This window comes from Octopus sinensis, linkage group LG9 (assembly GCF_006345805.1).
Source record: "Octopus sinensis linkage group LG9, ASM634580v1, whole genome shotgun sequence".
Taxonomy (NCBI): Eukaryota; Metazoa; Mollusca; class Cephalopoda; order Octopoda; family Octopodidae; genus Octopus; species Octopus sinensis.
In genome coordinates, this window is record NC_043005.1 from 17712104 (window position 1) to 17739363 (window position 27260).

General features: G+C 37.1%; 2 protein-coding genes across 3 annotated transcripts in view; one reads left to right on the forward strand and one right to left on the reverse strand.

Annotated features, from left to right (window-relative positions):
• The window catches only part of LOC115215519 (ras-related protein Rab-5B), a 119972-nt gene extending 104355 nt beyond the window's left edge, over positions 1–15617 (reverse strand). Inside the window, exon 1 of one of the 2 annotated variants that reach the window (XM_029784692.2) lies at positions 15468–15617. The gene's annotated coding sequence lies outside the window, so the exon portion shown is untranslated. Of the gene's footprint in view, positions 1–15248 lie in introns of both variants that reach the window. The other variant, XM_029784693.2, reaches the window with a different exon arrangement.
• A 4456-nt stretch (positions 15618–20073) lies between these two features.
• Positions 20074–27260, forward strand: part of LOC115215799 (EF-hand domain-containing family member B-like) — a 44805-nt gene continuing 37618 nt past the window's right edge. Inside the window, exon 1 of the mRNA XM_036505807.1 lies at positions 20074–20294. Within this exon, the coding sequence (XP_036361700.1) occupies positions 20181–20294 (114 nt within the window). The 5' untranslated portion in view covers positions 20074–20180. The remainder of the gene's footprint in view (positions 20295–27260) is intronic.

The window sequence follows — 27260 nt, forward strand, 5'->3', positions numbered from 1 at the left end:
CACCATATATTTGTTTATTACTTTTCTTATTTTAACTCCTGTCTATTGTTCAGAAATCTTTTGTCACACATCTGTGACCTCTCCAGCGTCACTTGTCCATCCTTATGTGTGCTCCTGCTCCGCTTAAACCGTTGTGAATGGATTAAGAATAGGTTAAGCAGAGCAGGAGTTAAAAATCAGAAGTTAAAATGGACATGAATTAAAATAAGGACAGTTATAAATGAGTAAAGAACAAATACATAGTGCGTGTGTTTATTAGGCAAAGGAAAAATGACCATCTTGAAATACAAAATGTTTCAACACATGGTTTCACATCAGGAATCTTGCAACAGATTCATAAACGTGTGTGCCTGTGTGTATACGAGGGGGGTACCCAAAAGAAACCAGAATTTCACAATATTCTTTTATTCACTTAGTTTTACATGTTTACACTTATCGCCTGCAAAGTATTCTCCATTTGAAGCAATGCATCAGTCCACGTGCTTTCCACTGTTGGAAGAAGTGCTGGAACTCTTGTGAAGTGATGCCTTTTAACACCTCCATCGTCTTTTCTTCCCCTCTTCAACATCTGTAAGTTCCATAGCACCACCTTTCGTCACCAGTGATGACTTTTGAAAAAAAGCTCCAGATCAATTTCTATCTGTTCTTTCAGTTCATAACAAGCACTCAGTCTTTATTGCTTTGATTTTCCATGAGCAAGTGAGTCACAAATTTTACAGCATCTCTTTCTTTCGCAAAGCGTGAAAATCACCCGCAAACTTGTATTTTGCTGATGGCAGTAGTCTTTTAAACTGAAGTGTGACAACTGTTTCAGCCACTATTTTCCCCAACAGAAAACAGAAGTTCACAGAAGCACGCTGTTCCTTCATTTCAGCCATTGCAAAAATCAACAAACAGGGAAGAAGCACTGCAAAACAAAGATGCACCACCATGTGGCAGTATGACCCTACTGAACACCAGTCAGTAGACTGATGCCTGAGGGTCGCATCAAGTGACTTCTAGCAGCAGAAGCTTGAAATGCAAAGTGCTTGTCCCACAGAGAACGTTTCCAGTTACTTTTGGGTACCACCTCTTATATCACGATCATTTGATGTCAACTTTTTATGCGTCAGTTGGAAGTTACGGCAAATTTTCTATGCCCTGATGCCCTTCCTGATGCAAATCCTCACCTACTTCTAAGAAAAGTAATATTTTCCCCATAGCTCAACATGTTTTTCACAGAATACTGAAAACAAACAACAATGCTTATATGAGGACACTCATTTACAAACATCACATGATGTTTGGACAAGCGTAAACACAAACACATACAATGACAGGCTTCTTTCAGTTTCTGTCTTCCACTTATAAGGCTTTGCTCAGTTCAGGACCACATGGTTGGAAAGCAAGTTTCTTAACCACTCAGTGACACTCATGCCACCTATCCATATATACACATATGTTTATGTATGAAGACAATGGCACCAACACAGTTCCCTAAAAGATTTCACTCACAATTATTGCTTTCTTTAGAAAAGAGTACTGTTCATAGCAACAACTTGACTTATACATACCGTAGTCAAGTAGCCACCCTCCTATTTTACCAATGACAAGGTCTGATCTATCATTCCCTGATCAACTTGAATGTTTGAGCAGCTGTTTCAACAACCAGTCATAATAAAGAATAAGGACAAGTGATCAGTAAATAATAAGTGCTGAGTGATCAGTAAATAATAAAAATGTCATCAGTTCCCTCCCAATATTCTGTTCTTTGCTGATATGTGAAGACACACAGCAGGTATCTACTATGCTTTATCTTATATAAATGTTATGCCTTGCTTTAACTTTGGGACAGAGCATATGTCTTAACTTTTCTTAAACCTTACTGTTATCTAAATCATAAATAATTTCTTCAAAATGATTTATCCCGTATCTACAGATTTATATTAGTTTCTGACAAACCAGAGAAAGCACAATGTCTGTTATAAATACAATTATTTACTTTTGAATCCTTTGTATAATTTGTATTTCTCATTGGATTTTGACATCCTTCATTAGTGAAAAAGGTTTATATCCATATTTTAATACTGTTTTACATCCATTTTTTCAAACCAGAATGGGTTGGACAAGACTTCTTGAAGCAGTATTTTATGTCCAGGTGGGTTTTCTGATGCTATACATTGTTTTCAACTAAGTTCTTTTCTTCTGTTGGTCTTTGTACACAGCAAGCTGCAGGACATATTCAAAAGGTACAATATAATCGCTAGAACATGAAAATTCAATTGATTTTCACAAGGAACCAGATGGACAGATTCAATGTTTACAAAAATAACAATTACTGCACACAATGATCCAATGTGGAAGCCTTAACCTGGTAGAAATAGGAACCAAATCTTGCTTAACTTACAGACCAACTATCTTTAAAAATGGAAGGACACAGCAGATAAAGTACTCAAGAAAAGACAAAGAAAAAAAGTTGAAAGGGCCATATCTGGAAAATTTTTGAAGCTTTGGATTACAGCACTGCTTATTCGGGGTAGATATGAACTAAAACACTAGATGCAGTATATAACACAAAGTATAGAGTTAATAAAAATATCCTGAGAAGCTGACCCATACTTACTTTTCTTATACAAGGAAAAAGAAGAATGAAGTTTGCTCCGGTAAGATCTTAAATCAGACTAAGAAAAGTGATAAATCTAAATACTGTAATAAACTGAATCTGGTATTCTATCATTACTGCTCCAAATCTTTAATTTATTCCAGTTATTGGGCTGCAGCCATGCTGAGTACTACCAAGAAGGATTTTAGTCAAACAAATCAACCCCAGTATTTCTCTCTTAAAGCCTGATACTTGTACTTACTAGTCTCTTTTGCCAAACCACTGAGTTACAGGGATGTAAACAAAGCCAACACCAATTGTCAAATAGTTGGGTGGGGGGCAGATACAAAGATGCACATATACACATGATGGGCCTCATTCAGTTTCTGTCTACCAAATCCACTCACAGGATTTTGGTCAACTGCAGGCTACTATAGAAGATATTTTCCCAAGACGAGACTAAACCTGAAACCATGTGGTTAGGAAGTAAATTTCTTACCACACAACCATGCCTAACAAATATTTCATTTTCCAACAGGGCTGAGTCATTCATACAATAATGGTGTAATAATAACGGGGACAAAGAAAAGAAACTGTCTAAAAATAAAGAGAGGAGCAAAGACATTACACAATATCATAGTCATCTGTTTCTCATGTCTGAGAATTTCAAACAATATACAGACTCACTATTAAGTACAGTTCTACAATGCATTTGTGATGGTTGGGATCACCAGTATTTGTAAAGTTTCAGTGTCGGCCGATGCCAGTGCCGCCTCGACTGGCTTCCGTGCCGGTGGCACGTAAAATGCACCAATCCAACCATGGCCGTTGCCAGCCTCGCCTGGCACCTGTGCAGGTGGCACGTAAAGAGCACCCACTACACTCACGGAGTGGTTGGCGTTAGGAAGGCCATCCAGCTGTAGAAACATTGCCAGATAAGACTGGAGCCTGGTGCAGCCTTCTGGCTTCCCAGATCCCCGGTCAAACCGTCCAACCCATGCTAGCATGGAGAACGGACGTTATACGATGATGATGATGATGATGTACAGACACCACACAGATTGTTTGTGCTCACTGTCTACCCATCCTGGGAAGGTGACAAGTGAAGAGTCAAAGTCATTATTAATGCCTCTAACTGAGATCTTTATATTTAATCACCTCATATACTGCAGAACTGACATGTAAACTGACTGGTGCACCAGTTCAGCCTGTCACTTCACTTCTATTGCAAAGACCAGTCACACTCAAATGACCTGCTCCGGTCAATGGAAACATCACTATTTCACCAATCAGTCAATTATTTCGTAGGTATATATGGAAGGTCAATTGTTTCAGGCAGAACAGAGTTATGCAACCTTCCTCCTTACCTCTACACACGAAGGTCCCAGGTAAAAGTGAGCCTTCGTCCTTGTATATCACTTCCATATTATTCCATTACCAAAAGATAAGTAGCCTATGTTTGGTGACCTTTACTTTTTTCTTTCTTTCTTTCTTTTTTTTTTTTGGTTGTTGGTGGAGGTTGGAGCTGACCTCAGCAGGAAAACTATTAAAATGTTAGCCATTTTGTGGGTGTAAAAGGTATGAATTTTTTATTTTCAAATACATGTTTTAGTAACTCATTTTCTTAAAGAATTGCAGTAAAATTTTGGAGAGGGTTAAGCGTTGCATCCATTGTGGAAACATCTCTGCTATCATGTTCTCATTTTTTTGTTTTAAATGATCTGACCGAGGGGGGGGGGATCGAAATGCAGTCTTTTCCTCTCAGAGAGAAAAGACCTCAGCTTTCTATAACACAGGTCGACATAGACACAACAAAAATCCAATTCATAGTAATCGATTTTTTTTTTTTTTTCTTAAACGCGAGCCCACTTCCAAAATCATAAAATTTCTAACGTTTGCATAGTATAAATGTCGGGGAAGGTATGATCGACAAATCGACAGCATTAACTTAACTCTCGTGTCTGCTGGGATTGGAACTCAGAATGCAAATAAGCAAAAAATTCATTTGGCTCGTCACTTCATTTCATTGTTATCCACAATTCTACTGTTAAAAGTAACGTTGCGTTAAAAAAATTCCACATTGAAAATCCTCTCCATGATACAAGGACTCATAAATACAAGTATGGTGGCCCATATTAAAACAGATAATAATATATCTTTTATATATATATATATATTCTTCATACGCTTTCTTACAGGTTTTCACGTTTTTTTTTTAATGTAATTATATATATATATATATATATATATATATATATATGTCTATTTTTATACCTTCGACCTCGGTGTTTTAATGTATTTATATTCTATAGTGAGAATATCTGGGAATGATTTGAAGTTATATGACCAATTATGTTAATTTTTTTAACCACTGAGTTTATATATATATATATATATATATATATATACATACACACACACACACACACACACACACACGTCGCACGCGTACGTAGAACTTCACTGGTGGTTTCGATATTTCACTGTTTATATGCTGCATTTGCACTAAAACTGTATGTATATATATATATATATATATATACATACATACACACACACACACACATACGCGTGCGCATGTACACAGACATACATACACACACAAAGGAAAACAATATATTGCAATACTGCAAGATTGGTCACATCACAATAATACTGAGTTACCGAAAGCTTCTATGTGGTCATTCAGCCTGCTAGGAATGGCAGTCAGAGGTTTGCTCTTCTACAGAGTTGAGCCTTGGCTAAACACGATCAATTTCTCGATTGTTTTGCTAAAATGTTTGAAATCTTTAATTCGCAAAACCTTATTCTAGCAGTATAAAAGGCAATTCCTATTATTTACATCTGTGTCGTTGTGATGGGGATAAAAAAAAAAATGCAAAAGCCCAATCTTCGATGGCGTATAATCTGACGACACAGGCCACAAATTTTCCGGTCGATTAAACACACCCTTAATACTTGTTCCCGAAAAGATTTGAACGCTGAACGTAAACAACACTAACACGAAGGTCCATTTTCTAGAGAGGTTATACAGGCCAACGGATTTCAGGGTTTGAAGAAACGATGGATGTGAAACCCAGGGTAACCCCCATCGACTGACCATATCTAACTATTAGGGTGGCGAGCTGGCAGAGTCGTTAGCACGCCGAGCGAAATGCTCAGCGGTATTACGTCTGCCGTTACTTCCTGAGTTCAAATTCCGCCGAGGTCGACTTTGCCTTTGATTTTTTTTTTTGGAGTCGATTAAATAAGTACCAGATGAACATTGGGGAGGTCTATGTAATCGACTTAATAATCTCTTTGTCCGTCCTTGTTTGTCCCCCTCTATGTTTAGCTCCCTGTTGGCAATAAAGAAATAAATATACATATCTATACTCATTTGGAGAGAGAGTTAATTAAATCAACCTCGAGCGGGAATGGTACAATGAATATAAGAGAGAAGAACGATTTCAACTCGCGGATAAGGCGAAACATTTCGGAGGAGTATAGACGTCTATATCAAACCAGTGTCATACAACACGCCCACCACAAGCAACAAGAGGTTTAAATGGGAGAGAGAATATACCCCTCACCCTACTTTCTGTAAGTTTAGCTATTTTCGTGTTGTTGACAGTTTTACTGGAATGACAAGTGCAACTCACGTGCTGGATGATACATGAAAGGGTGGGCTGCCTGACGGGTGCAGCCGTCACTGCAGTTCCAGCGACGGTGGTACTGGTGCTGGAGCCGAAAAGGGGTGAGTGTGTGCGACAGAAGGGAGTGAGCCAACATCATAACAAAAAAAGAAAAAAATGTTGTACTCGTGCTATATAAAGCTGGACCTACAGTCCACCATTACTAAAAACAACACCCACCCCTCCGCTACCCTGTTAACGATAGCTCGAGTGATTGATATACGTATGAGACATTCCAACCACGATGACAAATACACACACACACACATACAAATCACGCCATTTAATTCTTGAGGAAGTATGTATGAATACAATTAACTCTGGCGATATCGAATAAATTCGACGTATTTATGTCCTGCGTAAAAAACGTGTGTGCGTGTGTGCGTGCGTGTGTGTGTAAACCTGTTTTCGACAAATACATACAACATACCATCATTTCCTCCGCCACCACCACACCCACCTTTTGTGAGATTCGATCACGAAGCGAGAAAAGAAGAACACGGGAGAAACGGGAGGGGGAAGAGAAAGACAAGGGAGGCGATCTTGTCAGGAACGACAAGCTGAACTTTTGTCGCTAGTGTCAGGATTTTTTTTTCTTTCTTTTTTTTGGCGAATGGAATAATCTAGATAAGATGGTGAAACAAGAAACAGCGAAGCATGTTGAGAGGGAGGGGAGTAACAGCTATGTAGATACAGAGATTGATCGATAGGGAGAGAGGTAAGAAGCAACAAGCAATAATAATGGAAGGAATATTTGTAATAAAACGAAGAGGTGCGCGGGTGGGGGATGGAGACACTTGAAGACTTGGGGAAAGAGCAAATAAAACGAGAGCTTACTTAACCAATACACTCCATTAACACCAAATAAATAAACAGGGATTCTTCCCTTGAAACCGTGTAAATAAACTAGGATTCTGCCTCTAAAACCGTGTAAATAAACTAGGATTCTGCCACCAGCCTCTAAAACCGTGTAAATAAGCTAGGATTCTGCCACCAGCTTCTAAAACCGTGTAAATAAACTAGGATTCTGCCACCAGTCTCTAAAACCGTGTAAATAAACTAGGGTTCTGCCACCAGCCTATAAAACCGTGTAAATAAACTAGGATTCTGCTACCAGCCTCTAAAACAGTGTAAATAAACTAGGGTTCTGCCACCAGCCTCTAAAACCGTGTAAATAAACTAGGGTCCTGCCACCAGCCTCTAAAACCGTGTAAATAAACTAGGATTCTGCCACCAGCCTCTAAAACCGTGTAAATAAACAAGGATTCTGCCACCAGCCTCTAAAACCGTGTAAATAGACTAGGATTCTGCCACCAGCCTCTAAAACCGTGTAAATAAACTAGGATTCTGCCACCAGCCTCTAAAACCGTGTAAATAAACTAGGGTTCTGCCACCAGCCTCTAAAACCGTGTAAATAAACTAGGATTCTGCCACCACCTCTAAAACCGTGTAAATAAACTAGGATTCTGCCACAGCCTCTAAAACCGTGTAAATAACTAGGATTCTGCCACAGCCTCTAAAACCGTGTAAATAAACTAGGGTTCTGCCACCAGCCTCTAAAACCGTGTAAATAAACTAGGATTCTGCCACCAGCCTCTAAAACCGTGTAAATAAACTAGGATTCTGCCACCAGCCTCTAAAACCGTGTAATAAACTAGGGTTCTGCCACAGCCTCTAAAACCGTGTAAATAAACTAGGATTCTGCCACCACCTCTAAAACCGTGTAAATAAACTAGGATTCTGCCACCAGCCTCTAAAACCGTGTAAATAAACTAGGGTTCTGCCACCAGCCTCTAAAACCGTGTAAATAGACTAGGATTCTGCCACCAGCCTCTAAAACCGTGTAAATAAACTAGGATTCTGCCACCAGCCTCTAAAACCGTGTAAATAAACTAGGATTCTGCCACCAGCCTCTAAAACCGTGTAAATAAACTAGGGTTCTGCCACCAGCCTCTAAAACCGTGTAAATAAACTAGGATTCTGCCACCAGCCTCTAAAACCGTGTAAATAAACTAGGATTCTGCCACCAGCCTCTAAAACCGTGTAAATAAACTAGGGTTCTGCCACCAGCCTCTAAAACCGTGTAAATAAACTAGGATTCTGCCACCAGCCTATAAAACCGTGTAAATAAACTAGGATTCTGCCACCAGCCTCTAAAACCGTGTAAATAAACTAGGATTCTGCCACCAGCCTCTAAAACCGTGTAAATAAACTAGGATTCTGCCACCAGCCTCTAAAACCGTGTAAATAGACTAGGATTCTGCCACCAGCCTCTAAAACCGTGTAAATAAACTAGGGTTCTGCCACCAGCCTCTAAAACCGTGTAAATAGACTAGGATTCTGCCACCAGCCTCTAAAACCGTGTAAATAAACTGGGGTTCTGCCACCAGCCTCTAAAACCGTGTAAATAAACTAGGGTTCTGCCACCAGCCTCTAAAACCGTGTAAATAAACTAGGATTCTGCCACCAGCCTCTAAAACCGTGTAAATAAACTAGGATTCTGCCACCAGCCTCTAAAACCGTGTAAATAAACTAGGATTCTGCCACCAGCCTCTAAAACCGTGTAAATAAACTAGGATTCTGCCACCAGCCTCTAAAACCGTGTAAATAAACTAGGGTTCTGCCACCAGCCTCTAAAACCGTGTAAATAGACTAGGATTCTGCCACCAGCCTCTAAAACCGTGTAAATAAACTAGGGTTCTGCCACCAGCCTCTAAAACCGTGTAAATAAACTAGGATTCTACCACCAGCCTCTAAAACCGTGTAAATAAACTAGGATTCTGCAACCAACCTCTAAAACCGTGTAAATAAACTAGGATTCTACCACCAGCCTATAAAACCGTGTAAATAAACTAGGGTTCTGCCACCAGCCTCTAAAACCGTGTTTAATAAACTAGGATTCTGCCACCAGCCTCTAAAACCGTGTAAATAAACTAGGATTCTGCCACTAACGCCCCTTGAAACCGTCTGAATAAGCTACGATTCTGCTACCACCCCTAAATCCGTTTAAATAAGCTAAGATTGTTCCATCAACTTCTTCAAACTGTATAAATGTGCTAGGCTACCGTGATTACTACCACCGCCATATTACTCAACCCAGAGTACAATTTGGAGACGACGATTATATTTTGTTTTTTTGCTTGTTGTATATGTTAATATAACTGAGCTCTATACTTCGTATGCATCGACAAAAATCATACAGCGAAGTTCTTGCTAATATACATAAAATGACAAAATGAAGAATTTTATCTAACGAAATCTCGACAACCTGTTTTCAAAGCAAGAGAACGAACGTTACGTGAAATATATGCTGTGTTGTGTATACAACACAGCATATATTTCACGTAACGCATACATTTCACCATTTACAACACGTTGAATTATTTATATATCACATTTCACTAACGTTCGCCGAAATCACACATATTACATTATATTTCATATACATTTTAAACAGCAGATCACACATCATCGCGATACTATATAGAGAGAGATTAATCCCATACATACATCTTATACACACACACAGGGTATGGACTTCTCCTTTATATTTGGTTTGCAGGATTCTTTAAGTGAATTTGTGTGTTGAAACAAATTTGGATAAATAACCAGTGCGTGTTATTAATATTGGCGTAACGACTCTTCCAAGACACACCAATACATATGAAATACGAGCGTCATAAATATCACATCTGTATTTTCCACTTTTATATATACATATCTATATATCAAACACATGGAATGTGTATATAACCATTCCACATAGTAAGGTTTTATAGAAATCTATAAACACAGCCATTTCGTATATACAACATAAGTATATATATATATATAATCACAGTAAGTACAATTTACATAACAAACATGTCCAGTATGTAATATAAGTGTTGCGTGAGAGTGTATAAGAGAAGACAAAAATATTAATAAAATAAAAATAAAAAATAAAAACGGGGTAGGGGAAATATGAGAAGGAGAGTGATGGTGGCGGTTGAGACGGAGAAGGAGGTCCCAGCTGGAGAGAAAGAGAGAGAATGTTGCAGTAAACATTACATACAATATGGCTACTAACTTCACTGCAAGCTGAACAGCACAACTGGTTACGTAGACACACACACAACACACACACCCTGTCGATATATATACATGTCACACACATTACATATACAGGCTTATAAATACATCACATTATTAACACTCACATACACACACACACACACACAACCAGACTATTGATAATCACATGCATATATTAGACATTTGTCGATACATGACTCCACACACACAAATCTGTCTATAATGACATGAATATATTAGTCACACACAAACATTATTATATCTAAATACACAAGCACTAAGAGACATTCTTATAAATACACGTGTTTGTGCATTAAAGAGAGTATATATATATATTATATGTAGACTACACATATATACATACATTATACACAAAGTAAATATGTGAATCTGGACACAAAGGTTATAAAGACTTGATGCATTCACTATTCACACATGTAGCAGATACCACATTAATGAAGATATATTGTATTTCGAAGATATAATAATCCACATTAAAGAATACACATAAGCTCATTAATACACAGACCTGGAGAACCAAATAATGCCACATGTTGATCTCGCATGCACACAAAAGTACATACATATAAACATATTACACACCCAAACAAGAAAGTCTTTACGTAGTAATTTGACCTGCTAGAAATAGCAGCTAAATTCCTCTTAATTTATATATCTTGCTGCCTTAAAAATGATAATTATGACTGCAGTGGATATAATATTAGATCACGCTACACACACACACATATATATATATATATAATATATATATATATATATATATATATATATATATATAACGAAAGTCATTAGTAGAATGTATTTTGGTCAATATCTGCTTGACCAAGGTCGACATGAAGCTAGATAACCACCACACAAAAATTATGATTAAATATATTGCAAAAAGTACAGAACAGCACTCTCGATATATAATCAAAAACATAATACCATTTATTTCTAAATTACTTTGTGGGAATTAAACCTCAAGTTTAGACGAATTAAGATCATATCTCAGGGACGAACACATATCCATACGTATGTGTTTATCATATATATATATATATATATATATATATACATACATACATAAATTGCATGTAATCGTTGGCAGACATACTTGAATACATATTTACATACAATTCTATTTATATACACAGGAAAAAACTCAGTTATATACATCCACATTTCAAATTTAAATAATTTGTGTCGAAAAAGGGGCGGGTTAAAGAACTCGATTATACCTACACACACACACACGAGCACAGGGTTGACTTCGGAAAGTCATACTCATGAAATTAAGAAAAAAAAAACAAATATATGTTAACAGCAGAAAATTAAAACGAAAGAGGAAAAAAAAAACCCCCAAAAAAACAGGTTTTTGTCTAAATGGAGTGTAGCTTTTTTAAGTGTTGGTGGTGTGACTATAACCAAGTTGTCTACACCATAATATATAACGGTGTGTGTGTGTGTGTGTGTGTAACTGCATCTGCCGACCTAGAAAGAATTTGGAGTGAGGAAAGGAAGAGGAAGTATGGAAACATAAAGAGGGGTGTTGTCTCGCTGGTAGAGAAAAAAATATAAACCATCATCATTGTAGTAATAATAATAATAATAAAAATAATAATCATATGATGAAAGGGCGGAGAGGGAGAATAACTCCCCTACCTCTCATTCCTTACTAATTACCCCAGTCGCCCCACCCCAAGACGTACAGACATAGCAGGGGAAGTGGCAGATCAAGAAATATGTATATAGCGCCATCATATGTTTAAAGAAAAAAAAAAAATTTTTTTTAATCAAGAAAATTTTAAAAATGCAGCATCGAATCAGTTAAGAAAGAGCGTGGGGCAACAAGCTCGAGGAAATCATCACCATTACTATAGCATCACTAAAAACGGGGTCTTTTAATTCAGTTTATTCCTCCAACATGCCTCAGGCAACATAGCATCTTGCTTTGGTTCGATTAAATGTTAAAATGTGGATTGTGTGTAAGAGTGTGTGTGTGTGTGTGTGTGTGTGTGCAGCTATATGAAAGGAGCAAGACCAGAATTTGGGCCATTAATAAGGTGGTTTAGTGGGTGTGTAATGTCCTGTGTCGCAAAAGCAGAGCAGGAGGACACCATGCCACAAGAACATAAAAGTAGGCCTATTGTGCATGTGTGTGTGTGTGTGTGCAGTTAACAAGAGAAATGAATAAGTGTAAATATGGCCCCTTTTTTTTTTTTTCTCCCAACATATGTATACGTGTTTCCAACTCCCTGAGTAATCACGAGAATCGGCTGAAGACGGAACGGAACAGTGGTGGGCGCAGAGAAAGAGAGAGAGAGAGAGAGTGAATGAGTGAGTGAGAGGATGTTTGAGCAAATTCGACATGTCATGGGCGAAGGGAGAGAGAGTGTGAGCGAAAGAGACTGAAGACGACTCAAAAGCTACAGGTTATACATACACACACACAATTCATGTTTTCTAAGATGAAGGTGCATCATAGCTGCAAGGTGGCAGCTGTGATGCAAAACGTTTATGTGCACATCAAAGTGCTAATAGGAGAGAGAGAGAGGCGGGGGGGGGGGGGGTAGGAGAAGTGAGACCACACATTGAAAATGTACTATCCGTCGTTCATGTGTTCATCTAGTTCTTCCACACTCTCACATTTAATAATATAAGTAATATACACGTCTATATTACATAATATATGTGACTGTGTGTGTGTGTGTGTGTGTGTATATTATTATATGTGTGTGTGTTTGGCTTGTAATAGATAGACAGCAGATATAATAAGGGTCATTTAATCAAGTGCTAATTTGACCAACTAGAGAGTTGAGGTGAGAGTGGGGATGTGGACAATTTGAGGACACTGAAATAACAGCTCGAGTCAATTTAAAACGAAGGACAGACAAACAAACAAACAAACAAACGCACGCACCACTATACATACGCATTCTGATTTGAACTTACTCTGGTAGTGAATAAATAAATAAATACACACGCATCCACATACAGAATTACTGGCATATCTATTAAATCACACATGTGTGTGTGTGTGTGTGTATAACAGCCAATCACCCATCAATATAACTGATGTTTTATTTGTTACGTACATAGAGAATGTCCTAATGAGATACACAATATATATATATACACAGGCACGGGACGGAGTTTTATGAGGACATCTGACAGAATGAGAGAGTACCATGTATAAACTCAAAACGCACTTGTATCTATTTAACACACACGATAATATATATATATATATAATATATATATATATATATATATATATATACACACACACACACATACACAAACCTTTTAAATAGAAACACTTTCTCAACTGTCTTCACACAAAAGAAGAATCAAGACAGACAAAAAGGCAGATTGAATGAATCGAATTAAGATATTTGAAGAAGACTCAATATATATATATATATATATGGTTTCAGACTTGATGGTAGAAAGGCGATTGATTGACACGACATATACACAATATTCTACATACATACTAACACACAAAATGGCCACAAAGAAAGATAAATGTTATAGTGAAGTCTCTTAGTAGAAAATAGCAATGGGGAGAGAGAGAGGAGACGGTTCGAACAGGAAATATAGACATTTTGGATAGATGGTAGAGAGTGGTTAAATAAAGTAATGGCAGTGGTAGGCTGTTTCTTCTCTTGTTGATACTGCTGCTGCACGGAGGTGGGAAGATCTATATATATGTATATATATATGTATGTATATATATACGTGTATGTATGTATTATCGACATATTTATAATAATTATTAATGACAATTATATAGTGCTGTTGGCTGGAATTTTTGTAGGGGTCTGGTTTATGTGGCAAGTTGGAAGTGGTGAGAATAGGGAAATACTATGAAAGAGAGAGAGAGACAAAGTGTGTGTGTATCACAGTGACGAAGAAAGAGTTAATAAATAGGATAAAGAGAAAGACAGGAGAAATAAGCTAGAGAGAAAGAGAGGGGGTAGGATAGAGAGAAAGAGAGGGGGTAGAATAGAGAGAGACAGAGAGAGGATAGACAAGAGAAAAAGAGAGGTAGGATAGAGAGAAAGAGAGGGGTAGACAAGAGAAAAAGAGGGGCAGGTTAGAGAGAGAGAGAGAAGAGAGTGACAGTGTAAAGCAAGTATGAGTACAGCAGCAGTCTCAAGGGGAGGAAATATACATACATACATACAAATAAATAAATATATACACAATCAGATGTAGATATTTAAATGTGTGTGTGTATACACACTCACTCACTCACTCAGATGTGTGTAAATTATTATTATTAAATCAACGAGTGGACAATGAATTGTGTTAGATTAGATGGTGGAAGAAGAAGAAAAAAAACATAAAAAGACTCCCTCCTCTTGTCTTAACCTACTCTTCCGCCAGATCATAATTATACACAGGGAACTCATCCATGTATTATATATATATATACACGCATTATCTACGCTATATATATATATATATATATATACAATGCAAACACGCCCTTCTTTGAACGACTATTTATAGATAGATAGATAGATAGATAGATAGGTACATAGATAGATACCCTTCCGTTAGTTCTTCATACACATTTAAAACATCCTCCCTCTGTTATCACACACAGATAAATTAGGTACTGATAAATTACATATACATATTAAAATATACACAATATCTACATACATACATTTGTCGTTTATATATATAGATAGATAGATAGAAAGACAGATAGATAGATGAATGACAGAATAACGTTTCCTTAATACATAGTAAGTTATTTTATATATATGTATATATATCCATATATATATATGTGTATATATATCCATATATATATGTATATATATATCCATATATATATACATACATATATATTCATGTTCATACAAACAACGGCCGCCATCCTATATATTGTGGCTCCTTACCTTTAACTTTTTTGTGTATTTTGTTAGCTTAACTCTCTCTATATAAGTGGGTTTTAAACGGTCCCTGTGTGTCGACAGTATTTCGGATGGCCTTTCACTCGACTTCGACCTCGTATTTAATTATCACTGGTGGTAAAAAATGTCCCGATGGCGGCAGCACACACACAGATAGAAGGGAAAAGCCTGTTTAAAGACACAAGTAAAAAGCCCCATACAAACCTAGCGAAGAACGGGTGATGGTCGTAAAGCCTCGTCTCTACGCAGTAGTAGCTCCTCTCTCTTTATCTTTCTATATCTCCTTCTTTCTACCTTTCTAATTTTCCCCTCTCACTTAGCTTTCTCTTTCTTTCTATATCGCCTTCTTTACTTACTCTCTGCTATACATCATACTCTCGTTCTCTATCTCTATATTACATCTCATACTATCACTCTCGTCTTGACTTTCTCTCTATCTTTCTATATCTCCTTCGTTCTCACTCTCTACTTTATCTCATACTCTCACCCTCTATTACTGAGCACCGCTCTGCTTTACCTCATACTCACTTTTTCTCTCTTGTTCTATATCTACTCTTTTCTACCTCTCTGAATAGACTTATACTCTCACTCTCTCCTTTCCACTTTTTCTCACTGTATCTCTCTTTCTTTCTATCTCTCCACCTCATACCCTCACTGTCTTTCTCTCTCTATATCTCTATACATTTATGATTCACTCATTGTATATTGCCTCTCTTTCAAAGTCACACTATATATTTCTGCTCGACCTCATATTCCCCCCTCTCTATATCTCTCTCTCTCTATATTGCTCTTTCGAGTCACTTTACTTATATCTTACTTTCTTTTTCATCAACCTAACTCCATCGCCCTTCTATTCTACCACTCTCTAAAACAAGAGTGGTAGAGTGTCTGAGTTACACTCAGGTACTATCTGTCTTTTGTAGATATCGTTTTGTTCCTCTCTCTCTAAAGTCACATTTTTTTTTCTCTTTTCGTCGTTAACTCCATTTCATATTCCATTCAGTCTTTTTTCTAACTATTTTCAACTACTTGCTTTTCTACTTTATTTTCACTCTCTTACCTTCTCTTTCTCTATTCAGCTGTCCTCTTTCACTCATGTTTTCTTTTTTTTTTATCACTCATTCTTATCTCTCTGTCTTCTGGCCACTTCTCGCTAAACGAACTACTTCATCGTCACAGTTTAGTATCATATCACTACGCGCGTGATGTGATCAATGTGAACTTATAAATTAATGAAATCTTCACTCTGAAGACCTCAGTTTATTTTCTTTCCATTTTTATTCTATTACCGTGAACTCATAACCCAAATATCAAAATTAGTAGACAGGGTGGGTGGGAAGAAAAGCAATTCATTAAAATAATAATTAACGACCTATGAGGTCATCTGGTTTAAGAAATAAATCACTTTGGGAAAATAAATATGAGTAATAATTTTTAATCCTTTATTTATTCCAGGAAAACAATCTAACGTAATATTTTAACCAAAAAAAAAAAACCTACACACTCAATAGATATGGTTATAAGGACTGTTTGTTCAAGCAATATTTGCAATTATTGGATTCGTTCAAATCAAAAGGAAACAGTCGGGAGATGAGAATAGTGAAATACGGTTCATTGATCTTTGATGAGAAAACAGATCGAAGTAATAAGAAGAGAGGAGAGAAAGAGAGAAGGAGGGCGTAAATTGAGTTGAAAGAAAGTTAGTTACGTACCTAACTAACTGCAAGCCTGATATATAAAGATAGCTAGTTAGACAAATAGTCCAGTTTAATTTATAATCAGAGTACGAAGTACATTGCAAAGTCATAAGCAAGCTAATTAGAGAGAGAGAGAGATTGGCAAACAAATGATAAAGTGGGGAAAAAAGACAGAGAAAAGAAAAAAATGTAGTCTGTGGATTAAATTTGATACATTGGATGCATTGCTAATGGTAATGGTGGTGGGGCGCCTCAGCGGAAGGGACAGTGCATCGCATCCTGTCACCTGTGTGTACGACTTAGATACTTAACTCTGGAAATGCCAAATCAGGAACTATGTAAAGACACAGTTCACTGATGGAAGAAAGGAAGAGTCATGCTATTTAAACGGTTTCATACTTTGGCACAAGGCCACAGATGTTCGAGAGAATCAGAACTGACATCCTGTGACATTTATGCCTTTCTCAAGGGCACTACTTATTTAAGAACCAAAACCGAGTTGCGAACTGGGTACTCTTCGGGGATTGTCTAGACCAGTGGTTCTCAGCCGGGGTCCACATGACCCTTGGAGGTCCATTTTGTTCAAATTTATCTGCAATAAATTGGTTATACTTCTACGATACACAAAATATCTTAATTTTTTAAATGTAATTCCTAATAATATTCAATTATAGAGACACAATAAGATTCTTTAAACGTGAGTCCAGCGAAAGTAAAAGAGGAACCAAAGGTGTCCATGAGCAAAACTACTGCACTAAACAGTCATTACTTCTGCTAGAAATAGCGGCCAAATAATCTTTTTTAAAAAAGCGGACAACATTGCTATAGATACACAGAAAAGCAGAATAGTCGTAACTAGAGCGTCGTTTATCAAATAGGGTGTTAATTTTTAGCTCTCTACAATGATAGCGAGTTCCACCACTACCATGCCTCAAGAGTTTAATTTTTGAGAGAAGAGGTGAACCCGGCAATGTTTATTTGGCCAAGATACAGATAACCTGTTGAGTCATTCCTCTTCACTCCTTCCACGTACTCGCAATTTCTGGTCTTACTTAAGCAGCCGGCTCAGTAAGGATGGCTTTACTCATGACAACCTTTTAGATAAGGGCCCAACAATCCTTTATGAGTGACAAGAGGCTTTTTCTTCTGATTTTTTTTTTCTTAAATGAGAAATACAATTCATGGGTATACAATGTATTGAATAGCTTTTAGAATACAATTTGTTTTTAGACACAGAAACTAGTCTTGTAGCAGAGTGGTATAGCAATTGAATCACTCCCCACTATATTATGAATGTATGTTCGAGTGAGTAAATTCAGTCGTATTCCCTCTCTTGAAAATCGTTGGCGAAGAAACGGTTTCATACAATCATCTGTTGCTTCAACGAACCATTTGCAGATTTCTTCCTTTGCGTATTTTTTACATTGGACCTAAAATGACTGACTTTTGAGTTTCACAAAATGTATTCGACCCTGTTAGGAGTTGATTACAGAACATAAGAAGGAAATGAAGCTATATTATTGATGATATTAATTCGATCTGGTCTTCAACAAATCATACTGTATATATTGGATGCAGACATCTAAACCATCTGCTGCAGAGCTGTAGTGAGTGAAACTTTCAACACTTTTGATATCAACCCGCATGAAACCACCCTTGGTGCTTGCTATAACACGAATGCCGTTTTATAGTAATCTAAATTAAAATGTTCCACCAAAATTTCATGTTGATTTATGTTCGAAACACCAGCTTAATAATGATAGTTATTTTAATAAATGCTTGTTTTCAACATTAATAGAAAGTCAATATATATATATATATATATTAATGGTAACAAAGTGATTATAGGCACCAGAGGAGGGACAACACACCTTTTGCAGTAGATATGATGGTGTATAAATTCAGTAACTCTTTGACAAATATCAGGATACTTCGTCACGAAAAAAGTGTAATTTGTTATATGAAAAAACAAAATAGTGTTCGCAACCATATAATTCTTATATCTTCGTCGTGGTACTAGACAGGTGAAAAAATTTTAAAACCCTCTCAATTTTTATTAAACATAACTTATCCGCCCCCTTTTCAATTCTCACAAGCACTTTCCTTTCTCTACCACTTGTATAAGTTGATGTGGCATTAGTCTATAGAGCCGACTTGTTTTGAAACAATCCTTGGTGAATTATCAACTACTATATATAAGTGTATATATATATATATACATATATACATACATACATATAATGTGTGTACGTAGCTGTAAGTGTAAACATATATGCTACACACACTGTCTTATAAATGTTCATAACAGTCACGAGATTCTTATAGTGGTCTTAATAGAGCGGTGTCGACCATCTGGGCAAGCTCTCAGATTCGAAAAATGCGAACTATATATATATATATATATGCATGGAATCAGGCGACAGCACCTTGCTCCAACGACGGCAACCCCCAAACAACCATTACGTCATAATAGCAAACAGTTGAGCTGCTGCTGCTACTGACCTTAGTCTAGAACCCAAAACATTAACGATATCACAGTTACTTAACATAATAGACAAGTAGAAGGATTTGAATATTTTCATGTTCTGACTGAAACTAGACAGCTGTAATCATGTCTGTGTGAGTATCTAAGTAAAGTATTAAAAAAACAAAACAAATTAAGCACAATAGTCCAGAGGAGTCACGTGTAAGCGAGATTTCACTAAGTAGAGTTCCCTTTTGTATACATTGTCTTTGATATTAAATAAACATCGACATTACTATTTTCTTAAGGATAGAAAATGCAAAATAAATACGGAAATAATTATTATGCATGCCAAAATAAAATAGAGTTGTTAATGAAGTTACGTATGCACGAGATTTAATTAGGTTTGTTTTTGTAATCTCGCTTCGATGCGAGATTATAAAAGAAATCAGGTGTAGTTTATATGAATATTAATCAATTTCTTTCCCCTTAATCATCACAGTTTTTATAACATCTTGTAAAAATTAACGATTGAAAAATTATAAGTTCTGCAGGAACCATATAGTGATGAAACGAGAAAAAAAAAACATCTTACTATTCTTAAGACTGTTGACTACGTTTGTGACAGTCATGATTTGCGCATGCTCTATGACACGTAGGTCGTTGCTAAGGTCAACAATGACACGCTTCTTCTTACGTTTATTGTTTAGTTGAGAATTTCAAAGAAACGCACAAGACAGGCAAACAACCAGAGAAATGTGCGAAAAAGTTGTCGACCCTCTGTTAGAGGCTTCTCGTTTAGCCGAGGGTTCTATTTGTATTCATTCCGAGCAGAGCAAAGATAAATGCCTATGCTCGGCATTAAACTATGTAAGTAGATGGATGTTAACTACATGAGCCAAACAAACAAAAACATCTTGAGAGTAATATATATATACATGGCGTTTCGGACATCGGAAAATGACAGACTTCTCTCATTTTTCTTTGAGAGGCTTCGGCCGAACTGTTTACATATATTAACATTTTTCACGAAATTCTACTTTCTTTTTTTTTTTTTTTTTGTTTTAGTGATATTGGCTCTTGTCAAAATATTATTTTAAGCTTAAGGGGAATACCTCGGGAGCGTTCTGCATATTAAATACAAGGTGATAACAACTGGTTTTCCACGGCCTGTAGAGAGATTCTGTTCAAAATATAATTCTTTCATTCTTACTCCAAAATTAAACCTCCAGATATAGAATTCGCTTATGTGTCGATCTAACAACCAACTAACCAGACTATCTGCGTATTTCCCTATCTATTCTCTCTTTCTCTTTCTATATATTTTTGTGTATATGTGCGCGCGCCCACACGCACATTCACACGTGTGTGTGTGTGTGTGTCTTTTGGTCCACCTCCAAAAACATCATCTAAATATGGTTAGTAGGTCAGTAGTTGTCCCTCAGTCTTTCTCTCCCCCGCCATCTATCTAACGTTAAACTGAAATCTTCACTCTATCTGAAAAAAACGTGCCAACAGGAAGCTTCTGCGCGATCGCTCGTCCTGCTAGATACAGCAGCCAAAATTCTCCTAAATCAGTCAACTGTCCTATATATAAAACTATGTTGCATGCATATTGCAGTGTTAAATACATAATGACTGAGGAAAAAAAACAGGATGATCAAATCTGGTGCGTTTTTGATTGTATGTCTGCTTAAAAAAGGCCACCTGGGCTGTTTAGATCTTTGAGAGCCTGTATGTAGACGAAATGCTAGAAATAACAGTCAAATCTCCTTCGATTTAGGTCCTTTAAAATTCATTGGATAATGTATTCTGGAAAAAAAGATGGGATGCTTACAGCTGAAATAACTTAGATTATAACTACTTGATTAGAGTTAATCTTGGGCTAAGCGTCATCTCCCTTGTTACACAGCATAAGCTCTACATTTAGAGGTCACTGAGCAGCGTGTCAAAGGTGACAGTGAGCATGAATGGGGTCACAGAACCGAGTATTAGACGTATTAGTTAATGTACATCAGTGGTGACAGAGAAAGGTTACATAGATGTTATAGAGGCACATATCGGAGGTTAGTGCAGAATGTCTGAGGTTAAAATTTTAGTTTGTGCATAATAGAGAGGTCGTGGTGCCATATTAAAAAGCAAGTATATTGAATAGAATGTAGTGGAGTGGGACTACATAGGTCATAGTACAGTGTGTTAAATTCCCCACTGTAGTAGTTCAGAGTCTTAACTTTTTCTATCCAAAGCATTTGATGTCTGCGAGGGTACTGGCTTTTTCCGACGCCTTAGCCTTGCCATTGCCCGTCGTAATGCTTCAGTAGGTTCCGTTGAACCTTGTCGAGTGCAACCAATTGAGGCACTTAATGCTACATTGATGCTTTATTTTTCGGCGATCTTTCGTCTCTAGTAGACCTTTCCGGCGATTTCCGTAAAACATTTTTTTCTTTTTTTACATATGGGCTTGCGGGAACTTTTGAAGTAATGAGAGCGAAAGAGACACATTACTCTCTCTGTCTCTTCACACACACTAACAGAAGCACTTCACTTACACAACATACTGTCTGTCTCCCACACCCCATCAAACACACACACACACACACACATGTACATCAATGCTCCCATGCACGGTAACTTCAAAAGAACTTCCCTCGTCATACAATCGCTTTCTCTTAGTCTCTTTCGCTCTCATTACTTCAAAAGTTCCCGCAAGCCCATATGTAAAAAAAAAAAAAATTTTTACGGAAATCGACGGAAAGGTCTACTACAGACGAAAGATTGCCTATTTTTCTTTTGTAAAATACATTCCTTATCACTGAATTAACTATTTTGAATGATGTAAGTTTCCAGACTTTCAGCTCGTTTCATACGTTCTGAGTAACATAAAGCTTTCCTTTCATAAGTTCCGCGGTTACTCAGGTGGTTGCAAGAAAAATAATTAAGAATGTGTATCACACATAGTGCAATCCAGGGAAATGTACAGGATATTTTCCTTTTGAACGGCACATGTCAACACAATTTCTAGTTAACTAAACACTTTAAAACTTCGTATACTGGTAGAATGTGTCGAAATAAAACATTTTTTCTCTTGGCTTTCTTGAGAAAATTGTAATTTGTTTGTTTAACGAAGTTTAATTTTTCGAATTTTAACCAATGAATCGCCTCTAGTGAGCTAAAATCATTTGCTGCGTCTAAACATGAGACAACATCCTGTAACTAACCCTAACCCTCACCCTAACCCTAGATTTTAGCCTTTCGTTTTTTTTTTCTTAATTGTTAAATTAATTTAAGGATAACGATTGTGTTGACGTGTGCCGTTCAAAAGGAAAAGATCCAGTGTATCACGTGATGCACAGGGTCGGCAAAGAGTTAAAGAACGGTATGTCAAGGGTTATAGTTCAGTGGGAAGAGGTCACGTTATAAAAAAACATGGACTGAATCTTCAGATTGCTGTACTACGAAATAACTATTTGTAGCCACAGCATTTAACTATCTCTAAACGCAACAATAAATAGGCAATATGTGATGGAATGAATAGAGGATTGCAAACAGTGGGAGCACTGTATGACTGGCGAGTATTTCATAATCAGTCAGTGTAAATTAAAATTCTTGAATTGTCAGGAAGTCATTGCTCTGATGATTCATATGTAAATATCCAGGTTTTTGAGTAACATCACAACTGATACATGTAAGAATAGTGTGCACACGCATATGTGTGTTTGTGTGTGTGTGTGTGCATGCACTGAAGTGCAAATATACTCTCATGAACATGTGTGCCAGTATATTTATATCTTCCAATATATTTACATATGTGTCTAGGCATAATTGATTGTATATTCGTATTTCTGACTGTGTGTGTGTGTATGAAAGAGAGAGAGAGAGAGAGTTTATTTGTATATGTGTGTCTAGGCATAATTGACAGAATGTTTTTGTAAGTTGAAAGTCACCCCCACCACTATCATCACAGTGGCCTACTAATCATTTCATCCTCCTCTCTTTCTTTCTTTCTTTCTTTATCAATCACTCCCGCTCTCTCATTTTATTCCTTTTCTCCCCCCCCCCCCACCACCACCCATCTACCCCACCACACACTTGTACTCACAAAGATCTGTCTAGAAGTTGTCAGTCTATGAAAGGTACAGCCATCAAGTTGTTTTTAACGAGCAATTTTCATTAAAGCTTTACCGCTTTGCCTATGGTTATTACTGTGTCAGCTAATTAGATATGAAACCAATGATATGTCAAACTACAAATACATTTTTAGGATTACATATGTGTGTGTGTGTGTGTGTGTGTACATAACACTTATATAACAAACATAACATATAGATATCATTGTCATCATCATCTCTTTTACTCTTTACTCTTTTACTTGTTTCAGTCATTTGACTGCGGCCATGCTGGAGCACTGCCTTTGGTCGAGCAAATCGACCCCGGGACTTATTCTTTGTAAGCCCAGTACTTATTCTATCGGTCTCTTTTGCCGAACCGCTAAGTGACGGGGACGTAAACACACCAGCATCGGTTGTCATCAATGCTAGGGGGACAAACATAGACACACAAACACATATACACACTTATATATATATATACATATATACGACAGGCTTCTTTCAGTTTCCGTCTACCAAATCCACTCACAAGGCATTGGTCGGCCCGGGGCTATAGCAGAAGACACTTGCCCAAGATGCCATGCAGTGGGACTGAACCCGGAACCATGTGGTTGGTTAGCAAGCTACTTACCACACAGCCACTCCTCATCATCATTTTGCATTTGTCTTCCATGGGTTGGATGGTTTTACAGGATCCAATGAATTGGAAGATAGTCGTCACAGTTTTAGCAAGATTTCTGCAGCACGATGCCCTCTCAAATAGCAAACACTTTACAGAGTGAACTGGGAGCTTTTTTTTTTTTCCCTCTCCTTCTTTTCATGGCACCAGCACTAGTGATGTCACCTTACAACTGACAAGACAACTAAAAGGGAAATATGAGGGAAAGGGTGATGATAGGAACATACAGTGATCCCTCGCTACTTCGCGGTTCAACTATCGCGGATTCACAAGTTTGCGGATTTTAAAAATACATATATATGAACACCTAAAATTTTTCATTAAATCCATTAAAATATCTTTATATATAAAAGTGAAGTTGTGTGTCTGTCTCCTACGATTTAGATTCCTAACTACTCCCACATTTTGCGGTGCAGTGTAACCAAAAGCGGGTATCTTATAGTCGTGATTCGTATCGAGCCCTTCTGGGTATTAGTGCGCGTCTACGATGAGTCTACGATTTAAAAAAAAAGAAGAAGAAGAAGAAACGTAGCAAGAAAGGGAAGAAATTGTCAACCAAACTGGCTTGACTTTGGAACGGCTGGCCAAGCTCTGCAACTTGGCTAAAGAATTGAAAGAGGGGTCACAGGAATGGGACGACTATATGGTTCGTTCTGTGCAATTTTGCAACAAGGTCGACGATGTCATGAATCCCTACAAGATGCTCTTTGAACGGAAAAAGAAGCAGCGGCAGCAACTTCCTATCACAATGTTTTTGCAGCCTCGCAAAAAAAATGCCAGTTCCTGCTGCTACTACTACGGTTGCACCTTCGGAAGAAGTGGAAGAGGTGTCCCAGGAAAGGGCACCACCATCAGCTTCATCATCATCATTTCCACTGTACAGCAAATTTATCACCATCATCATTCAAATTACTTTTCAACTTCTTTCATGTTGAGTACAGTAACAATATTTATTTTTTAAAATCTAAAGTGTTATTGCTTAACAGTTGTCCTTGTTATTAATAGACTACTGTAATGGGTGGGTTGTTAACAGTACAGGGAGGGTGTACCACCTGACTGGCCCCCGTGCTGGTGGCATGTAAAAAGCACCCACTACACTCTCAGAGTGGTTGGCGTTAGGAAGGGCATCCAGCTGTAGAAACTCTGCCAGATCAAGATTGGAGTCTGGTGCAGCCATCTGGCTTGCCAGCCCTCAGTCAAAATCGTCCAACCCATGCTAGTATGGAAAGCGGACGTTAAACGATGATGATGATGATGATGGTGTCCCTACTTCGCGGAAATTCAGTTATCATGGCCGGCCTCCACAGTACAGTAAATAGCCTCCCCTATCTCTCAACACACAATCCAAGAAATGCAGAAGCTTACACTATCTTTAACATTGCCTTGAGAATGTATATATATGTTGTAATCTTTTGTGCCCAATATTTTAATGAACTTGTTAAACTTTTTTATGTCCTTAACATGTTCTTGTCACCAAAGAATGTATATATATGTATTGTAGTATTTTGTGACAACCAATATTCTGTGCATGTATGAATATACAGATGCAATACCAATATTCTACTGAACTTTTTAATAATTCCTTCTGGAAACTATCTTTAACATTTTCTTGAGAATGTATATTGATGTTGGAATCTTTTGTGTCCAATATTTTAATGAACTTGTTAAACTTTTTTATGTCCTTAACATGTCCTTGTTACCAAAGACTGTATATATGTATTGTAGCATTTTGTGACAACCAAACTTTTACATGTAACTTTTGACAGTCTTTTTCTAAAGAGTGAAACTGGTAAAGTAAATAAACATCTTTAAAATTGCATTTTCAAACCTTCCTTTGTATATATATATATATGTATGTGCATCTATATGTTTGTGTGTCTGTGTTTGTGCCCCACACTTGACAACCGATTCTGGTGTGTTTATGTCCCTGTAACTTAGTCGTTTGGCAAAAGAGACTGATAGAATAAGTACTAGGCTTACAAAGAATAAGTCCTGGGTTCAATTTGCTCAACTAAAGGTGGTGCTCCAGCATGGCCACAGTCAAATGACTGAAACAAGTGAAAGAATAAAAGAATATATATGTGTGTATGTATATATATATATATATATATATATTAGAAGAAATGAGGTAATCAGAAGATCGGATGGTTTGTATTTACAGATATTTATTTATATATTACATTTTTTACATATATATCATATCATTTAGTTCATTACCGCTTTCTCCCATTCTAGTGGGGTTTTCAAATGAAATCCTTTGCTGGGGATTTTAATCATTTTATAGTTTCTCGTTGTGATGGGGAGGAATGTAAGACAGTACAAGTTCCTGTCGTTCTTTTAAATTTTGGAATTTATTGCATTTTTAAATTTTGGGATCTATTTTTTTCAAGAATTCTATTTTTGAATCATTTTGGAATCTATTTTGTTTTTTTTTTCTAGTTAATTTTAGTTAATTTTTGTTTATTTTCAGATCATTAAAATGGAATGTCAAGTTAAGAAAAATGAGCATTTTCAACGCCTCCTTCTTTTTGCTTTTAATCAAGGTTCTAAGGCCGCAAAAGCTGCTTGCAACATTTGTGCTGTGTATGGAAAGGGTGCCATAGCTGAGAGAATCACTCGTGATTGCTATGCCAAGTTCAAAAATGGAAATTTTGACCTCAAAGACGCACCTCATTCTGGACGTCCAATTGAGTTCGATGAAGAGTGATTAAACCAACTTTTGCATGAAAATTCTCATCAAACGACAAGGGAACTGGCAGAGAAAATGGAATACTCCTACACTGCTATAGAGAAGCATCTTCACTCAATGGGAAAGGTTCAGAAGTATGGAGCATGGGTTCCGCATGCTTTAAGTAACAACAACAAAAATCAACAAGCCACAATCTCAGCTGGTTTGCTTGCTCATCACCGCTTAACTCATGGACACAAGCAATGATTTCCTTACCGAATTGTTACTGGCGACAAAAAATGGTGTCTGTAAATCAATATGAAGCAGCGTAAGGAATGACTTAGCTCCAGTAAACAAGTGACACCACACGTGAAACAAGA